This window comes from Lagopus leucura, unplaced genomic scaffold (genome assembly GCF_019238085.1).
Source record: "Lagopus leucura isolate 7727_CA_CO unplaced genomic scaffold, USGS_WTPT01 Super-Scaffold_100004, whole genome shotgun sequence".
Classification (NCBI taxonomy): domain Eukaryota; kingdom Metazoa; phylum Chordata; class Aves; order Galliformes; family Phasianidae; genus Lagopus; species Lagopus leucura.
Genome location: NW_024962264.1, coordinates 48646391 through 48661498, shown reverse-complemented (window position 1 = coordinate 48661498; position 15108 = coordinate 48646391). Strand labels below are relative to the sequence as shown.

General features: G+C 43.7%; 1 protein-coding gene and 1 long non-coding RNA gene across 2 annotated transcripts in view; one reads left to right on the top strand and one right to left on the bottom strand.

Moving 5' to 3' along the window:
* Positions 1-7950: 7950 nt before the first annotated feature.
* On the bottom strand, positions 7951-12956 carry LOC122179549. Its single transcript, XR_006178735.1, has 3 exons — positions 12706-12956; positions 12502-12581; positions 7951-8001 (listed from the first exon to the last, which is right to left on the bottom strand). It is a non-coding gene; the product is annotated as an uncharacterized LOC122179549 (long non-coding RNA).
* Positions 12957-13451: 495 nt separating this feature from the next.
* The window catches only part of UBE2K (ubiquitin conjugating enzyme E2 K), a 34378-nt gene continuing 32721 nt past the window's right edge, over positions 13452-15108 (top strand). Inside the window, exon 1 of the mRNA XM_042870428.1 lies at positions 13452-13608. Coding sequence (XP_042726362.1) covers positions 13546-13608 — 63 coding nt within the window. The 5' untranslated portion in view covers positions 13452-13545. The remainder of the gene's footprint in view (positions 13609-15108) is intronic.

Here is a 15108-nt window from a genome sequence, read left to right as displayed (position 1 = left end):
TGCGAGGGTCAGGAGCAAGTCTTGCCCTGGAGACAGCGATACCATTCCATAACGCAGCAGGGATCTCATAGGGAAGGAAATCTTGTAATCCATAGGGAAGGAAATAATGTAATCCAGGGCAGATTACTTGCCTCGGGCCAACATGGATCAAGTTGCAATTGCAATGAGAAAGGAGGGCTGGATAGAGGCTGCAATTTCTCCCAGCTCCGTAACTCCCCATAGCACAAAAACCTCCTGCAATCTGACACGGCTCACACGGGAGGACAGCCTTGGCTCATCACGGTTCTCTGCTCTCACGAGGAGCTCAAGCCTTCTTTCACTGCAATGGGGATGCCGTTTATTTTCTTCTGAGCACTTTTTCCTAGCACTGTGTGCCAAGCCCACATCACTATTTCTAGCATCAGGCACAGCACCAGCTGGCAGTTTTGCACTACCAGCAATCCTTGGTGTGCAAAGCCACGTCCCTAACACACAGCCCCGGTGCCCATGCCCATTGCAGGTCTGGCCCTCGTAGACCTTGCAATACTGCAAGTGAACAGAGGCACAGACACAAGGTTAGGCCACCACAGAAAAAAATCTCAGGAATGAGCCATCCCAGAAGCAAGCAGAGACAATTTCCCAACACCATTAAGAGCCTTGCCTACCTGTATGCCCCTCCAATCTAACACCTAGAGCCAGTCAATGCTCTAGAAATGGAGCTGAGACCTGAAATCCCCAAACCAGACACAGCTTACCATATTAGTCCTGGCTCAACAACAGAGCAATGGCAAATCATAAGTAGTGGAGAGAAAGGTTCCTATTGTCAAGCTGAAGCAGAAATACTTAATACTTCTATTTTCTTGCTTGTGAGTAAAGCTAAACTGACGTTGCTAAATGGATGGAAAGCACACTTAGGGGAACTGGTAGAATTAGGAAGAGAGTCTCTAGTGACTGATCCATGGCAAACTTGTACAGTCATAAAATGGGAAGAGATAAACTAGATGGCTCAGGTGCCTTGTCTGTAATAGCATGAACTTGCAAAGGTGCTGCAAAGGAGAGGCAGGAACTGATGGAGATGGAGACCAAGCAAACTGCAAGAAAACACTATGGAATGATGGCATTTAGAGCTACATGTGAGACGACTTCCTCTACTGCTTTGAACCAAATGCAGCTTCCTTCAGACTCTGTGCTTTGCATCTTTCTGGCTCATTTCTCACACCATCCCATCCAGGAACACGTATCACATTGTAATCTCTTGAAATCGTCTCTTGATAAGACATGCATGCAGCATTCCAGCCAGGCAGCATTCTAGGTGGGATGCAAATGCTCACACCCCTCCCTGCTCCATTTTTCTCCCCCTCACATTACTACTGCAAAGCTCTACATATCTGTAAATAGTTTTACATAACTGGTCCCAGTAAAAAGCTAGCCTTTTTCAGTATTGCATTCTGTACTATTTGCACTGCCTTTCTGACAACAAAATCTGATTATTTTTCTTTGTTTAACAAATATGTTTCCATTGGCATTCTTGAAAAGATGGTAAGCTAGTGAACCTAATGAGGGATGGATTGTTGGAGAGTGATTTTCAGGTAATGAAACATCTGAGTATGAACTATCAAGGAAGAGGAGCAGGCAATAGGAGCTACATAAAGTACAGACCAGGAGCAAGAGAAACAATGCATAAGGTTATTGCTTTCAAATCAACAAGTACATGTATACTATTTGTAGGCAGAAAGCAGCTAAGTATTTTACATAAAACATTCTGTCAGCATCCCTCAGTGCATCCCTCTGAATTTGGCCCTCCTGGTTCCCACGGGCAAATGAACAAGCCATAGCAGGCAGTGATTCTATCTCAGCTTCCCACTCCCAGGTTTCAGCCATCTGCTCCCCCTCACACTCAGAAATTTAGTGCACGACACAGCAATAAAATGAGATTCTGATAGGGAGGCTGTGTTCAGACTCACTCTGTGAAGTGTCCTTCCTGGCAGGAAAACTACAATGAAAACAGCGATGATTTAGGCTACCAGTAATGACTTTATGAAGAAAGGCATGAGGTGCATTCAAGATTGGCTAGTAACAACAACAAAATTGTAAATCCATTGATTTTAGCACAGTAGAAATAACTGTACTGCCCACTGCCAAGCAAGAATACAAAGATGACTCTGATTGAAGGGCAGAAGATGGCAATGTTCCTTCCACCAATAACCCTGTACAATAGAGGAGGGTAGGAGTTGAGCAAAACTCAGTATGTCATTCTCTAGATCTGTTGACTGAAGGTAGAATCACAGGGCTAGCTTTCTGCTGTTTAACCCTAATAAGCAGTGGAAAAGCAGGATTCATGCTGGTGAGCTAACTTGACAAACAGTGAATGAATTTGTTACAGATATCCAAAGCATTATCTTTCCCATTGTGAAGCACTCCTGCTGATGTTCTTCTCATCTTTGCTGCATGACTTGTGCTGCTAGGCATTGTATCGCTCCCACCCAGATACCCTGTGGAATGGAAATTCTTCAGCTGCAATTCATACAGGATCTGAAAAATGACCTAGAAAATTGGGCAAGTCCTCTTAACTTTTCTGTCTGCTTTCTCTTTTCCTTTAAGCAGTCCACATAATGCTGTTCCCAGAAGGAATCTGCAAGAAATTCAACTGCAAATTTTGATGCTGAAGAGCTACTTGGAACTCATCTGTATCATGGCCTGAAAATGGCATCCAGTAAGTGGAAAGAAAAAGACTATAAAGTCTTTTTCCCTTGTGGTAGTATCAAGGTATGTGTTGCCTTTTGGCAGCAATGCCTCTTTTTAGCAATACTTTAAATTAGAAAGAGGCATCTAATTTTGGAAAAGGAAGACGAATCCTCAGAAAAGTTGCTCACAGACATTCCTAGCTGGGATGGCATCTCACAGCACACTGGACAATTACAAAGTACTCTGGGATATTAGGCAGCAAGCCTGCAAATTAGCTGATACAAAGCTTGTATTGTGTGCTCAGGTTAATGTAAGAGAAATGTAGTCATTTCATCACAAGTGAACCAAAGTTATGCTGCTAGATTTTCTTACTGTGCAGATACAAGCTTAATGAACATCTGACCATAACCTAAGCTGTCAGGGCTTACAGGAAAAATACGGCTTTGTCAAAAGTAGGAATTCTACTGAAGCTGCCAGAGGAGGGCTTTTGTGCTCTTGAAGCATCAACTCACCAACACAGACTTTTAGATACCAGCCATCAGTCAGGGGAAATGATCACAAAGGATTGCTATAATGCTGCCAGATCGTAGCTGGCCAGTGATGTTTTCCAAACCAGGAAATGGAGGAATGAACTCTGAAATGGAGGGGATAAGGATTATTTTACATTTAACTAGAATATTGACTAGTATCTTACAGTAACTATGAAATGAAAGGAGATCAATTGGAATGTTAACAGGATTAGGCTGAAAGAAAATATTTAAAAATAGAAGATTAATGTCTGAACCACTGAATTGTTAATGACAACACTGACTGATAAAGTCATTTGAATTAGGCCAAAAATTGGATCTGTGGAATAAAACCAGTACATCCTAAGTAATCACACAAATTAATAAGACAAAGGTCTGCTGAATTTCATTGTGTTTGACTATTATGCAATCTCTGGTAGCAACATAATTTGCAAATACTTTGGGAAATCCCCTCTAAAAATGCGGTCTAAGTGGACCAACACTAGTAAAACCTTAACAAATTGTTTTTCCTCTGGAGCAGAAACCATAATAGCAGCTGCACAATTGTGGTGGCTTTCTTGCAAAGAAAACACAAAAAGCAGTATGAACTGCTTCTTGAGTCACTGTAGTTCACAGCCATAAACTATCTGCAGCCATAAACTTACCAGCAGCTATCACTGCTACATTCATCTGAAAACTGCTGCCACTTGGGAAAGACACATAGTGTGTCCCATTCTGTGTTCAGAGCCATTTTACTGTTCTGTCTGAATCTGCCTCTGAATTTGAGTCAGAGCCTTCAACTGTTACAGTACTTATGGACTTGAAATGAAAATGACTTCCTGTTCATTTTCCAAGTGAACATCCAACAGAAGACATATCTAATACACCCACCATGGGCACAAAGTTCAAGCCCGTTGGTATAATGAATGTATGTGTACAAGAATGTGTTAGAGAAGGAAATGAAAATAGGACCCCAAAGGATATTCTGAACACTTTACTATATCTAATATGCACCAGGGAATCAAACTTTTCTGGTCAGGATTTGGGAATTATTCTGATCTGACAGGAATATAACTACTTTTGTAATTGCTAATTAAAATATGTGATTACTCAGTACACAGTTGAAATTTAAGAGTAACTGCTCATTAAAAAAAAAAAAAGGCATTATTTAGTAAGAACAAAGAGAGATAAAAAAAGGGAAGACACTTCACATATGACTGAGAAAGTGTGTCAAAAGGCATAACTCATGCCAGTCATTAAAAAGATGGCAGCGTCTGTATATAGACTACAGAGAACTAAATCAAATTGTTGGAAGAGAATCTGATCTGTTATCATGGTGATACTCTGGTTTCTGTAGTGCTTTCAACCATGGTTTTCATCTTGAATTTTAGAAGATGAGAATCGAAAAAAAAATTTAGGAATAACTCTTGTCTCAGCTTGCCAAGCTCCATGTGAACTTAATGTGATGGTTTCAGCTTGTGCACATTTCTGTTTGGATAGCCTTAGCTTGTGCACATTTGTCTGAGGATGTGGTATGGCACAGCTGGATTCTTGCTGCAGTAAGATATGCCAAACCTGTTAAAGAGCAGCTGTAAACCCTAGTAGTTTGGTATAAGAAAGAAAATTAGGATGTATATAGAGCTGATAAGAGTACCAGTTGGGGAAAAAAGAAAAAAAAAAAGAATTCTGTAGTATTCAGCTCATGCTTCACACTGCAAATCTTGCAAAAATGCTGTAAGAAATTAATGCTTCCATGTTCAGAGTACGAATTTACGTTTCCAGTGCTGAAGTAGGTTTTTGTGGTTACCTTTGTGTTAAGCAACTGAGGTTTAAATTGGAAACAGATGTTGCCTCTAAAAATGGAGGTATTTATTGAAAAAGGGTGAAAAGAATTTGAAGTTGGTGCCAGAGACAACTGAGGGAGCTAGACTCTTAGTGGCACCCAGTGTCGGGGCAGGAGATATGGGCACAAACTGAAGTGCATGAAATTCCAGCTGAACATAAGAAAACACTGCTTTACATCGTTGGTTGAACGCTGGAACTGGTTCCCCAGAAAAGTTGTGGCATCTCTGTCCTTAGAGATAATTAGAAACTCAACCAGGCATGGTCCTGGTCAGTGCTTTCGCTGATTCTTTTGAGCACTTCACTTGGATTGAACTAGATGACTCTGTGAGAGCACTTTCACTACGTTTTCAATGGGAGGAAATTGAGTGAAATGAAAATAAAGGACATCCTTCAAGACACCCAGAAATGTATATGCAGGGAGATGCTATATATCTACACCATTTGGTGTTATAGGTTTTATGTCTGGTGTACGGGTAGGGAAGGAACCAACAGTGTAACACAACTGCATTCCTAGGACTAGGATTTAGAAGCTGCAAAATCCTGAAAGACAATCATACAGCATGACTGAATTTCTCCCAGCATGACTAACCTCTAATTGGGGAAAGAAAAATACAGTCTAGAATACTGCCTTTTAAAAGGTGCCAATTTCCAATTTACCACGTGATCTTTTTGCACTCTGTCAGGCAGATGGGAAAGCTGTAACAGGAAATTTTATGAGATGGGTTATACCTCACAGAAACTGCTATAATTGCTACTTCTCATTTGAGAAAAATGTTCAAGACAAGCTCCTTGTACCCAAAATGAATCTTCTGCCAAAGCAAAGGAAAATGCTACTACTGAAAACACAGGCACATAGAGCAGTAGGGATCTTCTAGATACTGTTCCATGAAATATTACGTGCTTGACAGACACACAAAGATGAGAAATTGTTAACTTCTGCTGCATTCAGAGAAACTGTACATTACTTGATACATGAAGTGTATGCTATTCATGCTTTGATTGTTTAACTTGAATTTATCCTCAATTTCTTCCTCATCACATCCTCTGTGCTTGCTATTCACATGGCCAGACTGGAGACAATTAAATTAGGAAAACAACAAAATCAGTTTATCTTTGTTATCTTCTTCAATTGGTAGCTACTGGTTTATATGACTTCAAATGCAGCACAATTAACATTTTACATGACTGTGGTCTAAACAATGAGCAGTGATTCAGACTTGATGATTTAGTTAAATTAGTATTCAACCATAGTGAGACCAATAGAAAAGTTTATTTTCCTATTACAAAGTTGTCGTAGCCTCCAGACTGCAGATATTTTAGGATGGTATCAACAGCAATACAACTTGATAAATTACCCATCTGTCATGGATAAGCTCTATTGGGATGACCTCTGACAAACTTCACTAATTTGTAAATTTTTGTTCTAGACAGTTCCAAAAGACTTGTATCAGTTGTGGATCTGGTGCCCATCATGACAGATTATACTGCAGTTTAGCAAGATGGCTATCAGATCTTCAGAATCTAGTTGGAATCAAAAAGCCTCAGCATCCCCAAATTGCTAGATCAAGCAATACTAGCTGAATTCAGCAACTCTAGCTTTCTTTTTTTTTTTTTTCTTTTATTAAAAGGAGAAATATTTTCCTACTTTTGGGGATCCCATTAGAAAACAGATAGACCTCTGAAAGGATTCGTAACAACTGACAATGTAAAATACACTGAAAATTTTTCTCTCTTTAATTTTATGTCCTCTGGTAGATTTCTTATTTCAGTGTACATGTTCTTATACTGTGATTGTTCATACACTGTTAATCCATAATCTCTTATAACTGGAAAGCTTTTTTGAGTTGGGGCCACATGCAATGCATAACTACTGCCTGTAGGAGCCTGATCCCCATTTTGCACATCCCTCATTGCAGCCTGCATTGATGGCTGTCTCAGGTCACAGACATGAAGAGCAAGTTGTCCAGTCATATCCCTTCCTCCCAAGCAGACGCAGCGGTGATGCAAGAGGACAGCTTGTGACATACAGTCCCTGAGTAAGTGTTTTCTGTCTCCTCAAAGGAAAAGCCAGACAGAAGTATCCTGCAGACCCAAATCTGGTCTACACACAGTCAGCTGGACCACTTTGTGGGCAGCCAGCTCAGCTACACTTTCAGAAGTCACGTAGTGACTGCTGTTGTGTGATTAAGTTGTGGCTGCAGTTACTTCTACTCTGAGTGCTTTTATTTTTTAATTTATTCTGGATTCACATACTCATTCCATTTATGCTTCACAACGATTGCTGCTCCAGTTCTAATTTTAAACTAATTTCTTCTAACGAGACCCTAACTCCACCTCTAAGCAGTCATTCCAAAATACTAGCACCATTTTAATCTTCTTTCACTTTCTCACAGCAATTAGCTACTTCTTTGGCTACTACTGCACTGAACAAGAAATCTAAGCTTCTAGCTTCATGGTCGTATATGCTCCAGCCCTGATGACATTTAGGAAATGGAAATTTCATATGCATCAGTCTGAATCTGACTTCAGTCTCTGTAGTCATTACAATAGCAGGGATTTTATCCAGTCACAAATCCTAAGGACAGGGAAGATGATGTCCTGTTATCCAAGAAAAGCTGTCCAGCTACCTTTTCAAGGCAGCTCTAAGTCCCCTTTGTACCTATGAAAGGAGGAACACTGAATTTCTATTAAATAAAGTTACATAGATTTGGTAATTTACTATGAATCGTTACATTATTAGACAGTAGTGCAAAATGCTTAAAATAGTATGAACAGCTCAGTCTGAGTAGAACATGTTTGTGAGTGGAAAACAATATACTGGCAAAGGAGCATGGTAACTATATCTTTTTCATTATCTACCAAATCCTCTCTTCCCCTGTAACTCTAATACTCATGAGACTAATAATAATATGTCGTGAAATCTAATTTTGTATTCCCAGCTTGCTTCCATTTTGAAAGGACTCTCAAAAAGATGGCTGTCTTCTTTCTGTAATAGGAAGAAAGGAGTATAGCTTCACAACTTTTTCTTCATAAGAAGTGCTTTTATTTCCCTCTGATCAATCTGCCAGTCTGCTGAGGCCAATTTTTTTCAAGGCAGATGCCCACTCACTGAGAATATTAAGAAACCTGGGACCTCCTGCAGAATTATGACAAGCTTCTCACAGCCCAATCTGCTTTTTTATTATCATTATTTTTATTTATCTTTATATTTTGTGCCTTTCATAATTCCACGGGAAGCAGCCCCTGGGCCCCACAGTGTACATACCATGACTTGAAAACCACTCCTTCACAAAGAAGTATTATTAAATAATAATAATTTTGCTGACAGACTTAATAGGAGGCTGCTTATTTCCATGTTTTCCTATCCAAGATATCAGGTTCAGATATAACATTGATTTGGAAGATATTCATTATTCATATTCATATAAGATTGATTTGGAAGAATATCACCAAATTAATGAAAGGTCCAGGCCATAACATCAGTTTCTAATGAAAGTCCTTAACAAGCAAAGAAAAATGGAGTGTTACTACTAAACCACCCAGAATCTCAGTGCAGGCGTTGTTGAATGGAAACTTTGCTAAGTCTTGCTGTTGAAGTCTTAGGTTGTAAAATCAACAGCTGAATTCATTTCTCATCTGACTCCACTAAGTCAAGTGAATTGCATCATACAATTTCAGCCTGACTGACTTCACATACATCCTAAGTTTAATTAGTACACGTACTGTATTTTTAGTGTATATACCGAGCCTGCTAACCTGAAAAACACAACTTGTAAAGTGGGTGAATCGTGACCGAATTCCCCACCTCTCCGCCGGGAACGCCGAACGATTTCCGTTCTGCTGCTTTGAGCGTTTCGGACTGTTCTTCCTGAACACCTTGACGGAAGGAGCAGGCAACGCCGCAGTCGGCAGTAACGCCACGAGCTCCCTGCGTGCCGAACTGCTCCCCAGCGGAGGGATACGTCTCGCACGAGCGAGGAAACCTGCGCTGTTCCACCCGGGAGAGGGCACTGTTTCACCTGGCCGCGGATCGCACACGGACACAGCTGGAAGGAACGGGGAAGCTGGGACTGCAGCCGAGAACTCGGCCGACTCGTACGACCGGTAGTTACTTTAACGATAGCGCTAATCTTCGGAATGAGTTGAGTCACCCGGACGCTGCCACAACAGGAACACTATATGACAGTCTGTAAACACGCAGGGTAAGCTTATTTTTGTGCGTCTGAAACTTACTAAGTGATCCACAGGTAAATAAAGCAGCTCCTGGACTGTAGCTGATGACTTTTAGTTGCTGATGACTTTTTTTTTGATAAAGCGTAACATAAATAAGCATCTGACCATTTAAATATGAAATTAATTTCATGTAATAGTAACACGACCTCTGAGGTTAATCCTTTGATGGATGCCTCTTGAAGACAAAGTAAGAGTACAAAATATGTTACAGTTTCAGTCCCTCTTTCTAAAATGTCCAAGTGTGGATCCCCATCCCTGGAGGCATTCGAGGCCAGGCTGGATGTGGCTCTGGGCAGCCTGGTCTGGTGGTTGGTGACCCTGCACATAGCAGGGGGGTTGAAATTAGATGATCATTGTGGTCCTTTTCAACCCACACCATACTATGATTCTATGAAATGGCACTACGGATCTCTTGAGACAGCTCTCTCCTCCCTTAAGAAATCCCCCAGCAGCAATGTGAGAAGACCAAACTTGACATTTCTGGTTTCTCTAAAAGAAAGAGGCCACGATTGGGTGGGGAGAAGCCTTGTTATGCAAGACATAACAGAGCAAAAGAAGAAAAAAAAATGTTGCATGCTGGAAAGTTATCGTTTCAGAAATTATTTCATTATTTTCACAGGGAACAACCTCAGAAATTCCGAATTCTCCTGGATAATTCTAATGGAAAGATATTCTACTGAGATGAACCGAATAAAATATGGAATATATTGAAATACAAAAAAAAAGAAAATCACCAATAATCTTAACTCGAAGGACAGCAATTTAATCATACTTAGTGCTGTTGTAAGCAACTTGGAGTCCTCAGGCACCGCACTGGGTTGAGGGGCATCCAGTCTCAGACAGATGAACCATGTATGCCATGACTGTCCTACGTCTGCAGTAAGCCCAACATGCCCACATCATTTGTGCATGAACTTTTCCATGAAAATGTAGGGACATTTCTGACATAAAGGTTGTAGGATAGATAATATTTCCCATACTACATGTGAAACTATATATTGTTTAGGCTGTTTGGCTATCCTTGTATCAGCTAATGTAGGCTGGCTGCCTTTTCCTAATGAGAGCTTAGGCCGATGCCTTAAATCATTGACCTTGGTTTATAAGCGCTGATCCCACGAACTTCTGCAATAAGATTGCGTAGCTACACCTTCATTTAATACACCATATCTCACGCTCCCACTTCCAGAAGTATTTCGAAGCACTGTGCCAAGCATACTCAATGCATGGATCTTTAGAGATGTACCTCTCAGTCTGTTATTTCTGATCAAGACCAATAGATCATTTTGAGCTAGTTTGCAAAAGCTGTTAATGAAAGAACTGTTTGCTCTAAGGCTAAAATGATGATGGGATTAATGAAAAAGCAATCTCCTGAAAGGAGATGTGTAACAGATTTCCATAATACAAGCAGAGAGCTGACTACGTTCAAGGGGCTACAGTTTTATATTTCGTGTATTTTGTGTATGGGTTTTTCTAAGGGTGAAATACTAATGAGAATTTAATTCAGAGGATGTACACAGAATTGTATTACCAATATGTTATACAATATATGATGAAGTCAGATATAGAATTCACTGAAATCATGTAAATAGGCTATGTTTTTGTGTTTTTCTAAGCATTTTCTGTTATGGCCTAAAAGCCAGTGGAATCTTCTGTAAAAATATAGAATACTACAGTATTGGAGGTGTACTATGATAATCCTAGCATGCTGACTGCATAAGGTACTGGAGTGTTATGCAGGATTTTAATGTGTGAAGAAATTGATCCCACTCCTTTCTACCTCCAAAAAATAAAAAAGCCTTTTTGTATTCACTATATTTTACCAAAGAGAAAATGAAGAGAAGAATGACCACAAAAATGGAAGGCTGGAGAAATATACGGTGAATATGAAACAATTATTAGATAAGTGAAAAATGCCTATTCTAAGGACCATCAAAAAGAGTGGGTTATGGTAAGGAAAAGAGAACAGTAATTCATATTAATCAGATTTGCTTCTTGCAGTAGCAGACTCTGACATTTATAACCCAAATGAGCACATGGAAACAATTGTAGATACAAACCAGTATCTAGAAATACTGCAAAATCAGTGCCCTTTACTGTGGCCATTACTGGATGTCTACTATCTATAACATACAAGCACACTCACAAAGGATTCTGACACTAGATAGAGGTTATTTTTTCACTCTATTCAGAGCAAAATCTGAATATTAGAAACTTTTTACTCCTAGGAGCTGTCTGGAAAGACATGAAGCATTCAACCTGCAGGTTAGATGTCCTGCCTTTTTCATTTTTGTCCGTAACACTCAATAGGAATTCAGCCCACAATAAACCTAGCTTTCATCCTAAAGCTCTGCAAAGCAGTTATTACCCCTGCTTCACAGGTGAGGACTTAAGGCACAGAGAACCCATGGCCTACCTCCTCAAAAGGAATTCAAACACACGATCAGGATATACTCCATCCCCAGAGGTGTCCAAGGACAGGCTGAATGAAGCCCTGGGCAGCCTGATCTGGTATGTGGTAACCCTGCACAAGACAGTGGGTTGGAGCTTAATGATCTTTAAGGTCCCTTCCAACCCTTCCATTCTGTCATTATCTATCTGTGACTTTAATGTCTAAATTAGATGAAGGCCTAAGATCACACTGGAAGTTATCAAAATCAAACCTGGCCTAATGCGAAATTATCCTTCTCAAGAAAGGTCTGAAAACCTCAGCTTGAGAAACTGCATTGTATACAAGCTTAGGTTTAAAGATTATCTAATTTCATGAATAGATGCTCATGGTACAATACTGTTGCAGGAAAATGGAGTTTTTCCAGTCAAATCACAGGGGAAGAGTAAATACACACAGTATAAGGACTATATGCATCCGTATATAGCTGACAGGGTTTGCTGCAGTGTTGTTCTTTTATATTTGTTGGGCTTGTACTTTCTTTAATGGAGCTATAACAGCCAAAATGCTGTGTATGCAAATGGAGACAAGCAGGTAGCACTTGCACATGACAGCCAGTCCACAAGTAGACAACCCCAATCAGAAGCCACTACAATCAGTTCTAAGGAAACGGAAACAAGCTGCTTTGTGAAAAAATGCCTCTACTGCACATTGTCCGGCAACTGCACAGGAGGGGCAGGCACTTCTATAGACTTCAGTGTCTCAAAGGCCTCTAGTTTCTGAATAAGCAACTGCTGTAAATGCAATCTCATGCTCCCCTCAGAAAATCTATCTGCACCGCTCTGTACCACACCATATTCTGCGCACCTCAGATCAGCCGGGATGATCCCTGGTTTCCTATTTCAGCTTCCCAGACAGAGAGCATCTGTGGCTTGCAGCTGCTGGTTCTGCAATACAATATAACAGCCCATTACACGGGACTGACATTTCCACCATTCACTCTACTTTTAAAATCTTGCAGCAGAATCTGTGCAAAGACATTTCTTTGCTTGCATTGTGTCCCGCAATTACCTGCTGCTGGGCCTATCGGGCCCAGAGTTGCCCTGTGCCGTGTGAGGAGACTTTGGCACATCGGAGCACGCGAGGAGGGTAAGGAGCTGGGCTGGGTGCGAAGGGCAGGCACTGCGGTTTTCTCAAGCGAGCATTTGGAACAAGAAGAACGACAAAACAACTGGGAATTGCTGTATAGGCAGACTGAGCAGACTCTCAAAGCGTGAGAGAAGTCGTCCGGTTCCCAAGGACCTGCCCAGTGACTTGCCAGCCAGATGTTCCCTCAGAAGCACTTCAGGGGAACGCCGCTGCCCGGCCCGGCCCCGCCCAGCTGCCCTCAGCACTCCCGCGCGCCCTCGGGCTCCGCCGTCCCCGCGGTGACGAGGCCGGGGAGGCTGCTGAATCCCGGCTCAGCCGCCTCGGGGCCAGCCGGCGGCAGGGAGCGCCGTCAGGGCTCTGCACGCACGCTCTACCCCGCGCCGTCACGCCAGGCGCCGCAGGGGAGCGGCCCTGCCCGCGACACCGCGAACCGCGGGTGTCCCCGGGGCGAGACGGCCGCGCCTCCACACACGGCTGCAGCAGCCTTCCCTCGGGGGCAGCGGGGAGGAGGCTGGGGAGGGGGGAGGCAGCGTCCCCGCAGCGGCTCTTCGCCCACCCGCGGTCGACGGCCCCGCTACCCCCGCCACGCCGCGCACACGGCGGCCCCGCCTGAGCGGCGGCCGCGGAGCCGGCAGCCGTACCGCGCATGCTCGGCAGCCGCCGCCATTTTGGTGGGGCCGGGAGTTATCCAGCGGGAGCGGCGGCGGCGGAGCTCGCTGGGCCCGGCTCGGAGGTGGCGGCGAGTGGGTGCCCGCTGCGGAGATGGCCAACATCGCGGTGCAGAGGATCAAGCGGGAGTTCAAGGAGGTGCTGAAGAGCGAGGAGGTCAGAGCCGCTCGCCGCCGCGCTCCGCCGCCACCCTCCCCGGCTGCACGGTGGGAGTGCGGGAGCGGGGAAAGGAGCGGGCGCCCGCCGGCCCGCGGGGGGCCTCGCTGCCCCTCGGCCCCACCTCCCCGCGCGGGGGGTGGGTGGGATCGTCCCGCGGCCTCGGGGAGGGGAACGGCGATCCTCGAGGAGAAGGGACCCGCCGGGAAGGGGAGAGAGGGGAGCGGCGGAGACCTTCCCCTGCGGGAGCCGGGGGAACGGGGCCGGCCCGCCACAGGCCGGGCGGAAAGCCCCCCCGTCGCGGGGCGGCGAGCTGCCAGCCGGGCGGGTGGGGCCCGCCCCGGCCTCCTGCCCCGGCCTTCTGCCCCGCCGCCCGCCCCTCGCGTCCCGCCGTCCGCGCAGCCGTCAGCCTTCGTCCTCCGGGCCGGGCTCCCGAGGGCCGGGGGTGATGGAGGGGGCTGGGGATTCCGCCGCCTCCAGCATCGCCCTCGTCTCGCTCCTCTGCTGCACAAGCCCGGGTTTTTAATATCTTGAATTTTTTGCAGGTAAACCTCTGTTTATCTAGGCTGTTTCATTGCAGGACTTCCATTATCCCGGTGTAGGTTCTCACCTTCAGCTGTGTGGCTTTAGAGCCTCCCTCATTTCTTTCTCCTTACCCAGTCTCCCTCGTTTTCACCTGCATCCTTCTGAAATGATGCACACCTGAGGCCATGGGTGCTCGGTAAGAATGGCCTGCTGCTCTCAGGGAGGTACTAAGGAAGTTCTGATCTGTTCAGGGGAGAATAGAGCAGCCTTTGAAACATCACATCGGTATGGCTCTTGCTGTACCCGTATCTGAGTTGGTGAACGTCAGCCAGATAGGATTTAATAGTTGTGTCGTCATCATCGTCCTACTTGGGATGATGTTGCAGGTTAGATGCTTGTGAAATATTAATGGGAGCGTATAACTCCTAAAGCTGGTGTTGTAGAAATCTGGACACGTTAGTGAGGAAAAGTTGAGAGGATGTCTTTCAAAATATATTAATGGTTTAGGGAAAATGTGTTTAGCGTAACAGTAGTTGATGTACTTTAAAATAAAGTGCACTAATAGCATTGTTGCTATACAGCTTGGATGAGCCCCTTGAAGGAACATAGAGGCCTGGTTCTACAACTGCCTTAGAGCCCAGGCTGGACATAGCCAAGTTCTTGCACCGTGGTGACAGAATTGCATGTAAACTGAGAGAAAATTCTCAGTGAGTTTCTTCGTACCAAAGCTACCAATTCTAAACCCCGTACCCTATATAACAGCTCATATTTGAAATTGAAGTCTAACAGCTTCAAGGCATTTTTCCCTTTGCCTTATTTAGGTGGAAAAGGGGAGGGAAAGAAAACTTCCCTAGTTTTAGGGGGAGATCCATGCAGCTTTTTTTTTTTTTATTTTACTGTAAAAGTTGGGTCTGGAGAGTGCATTTTTCTCAGTTCTTGTTTCTTTATTCTGTGCGTTGAAGGGCTCAGCATAGA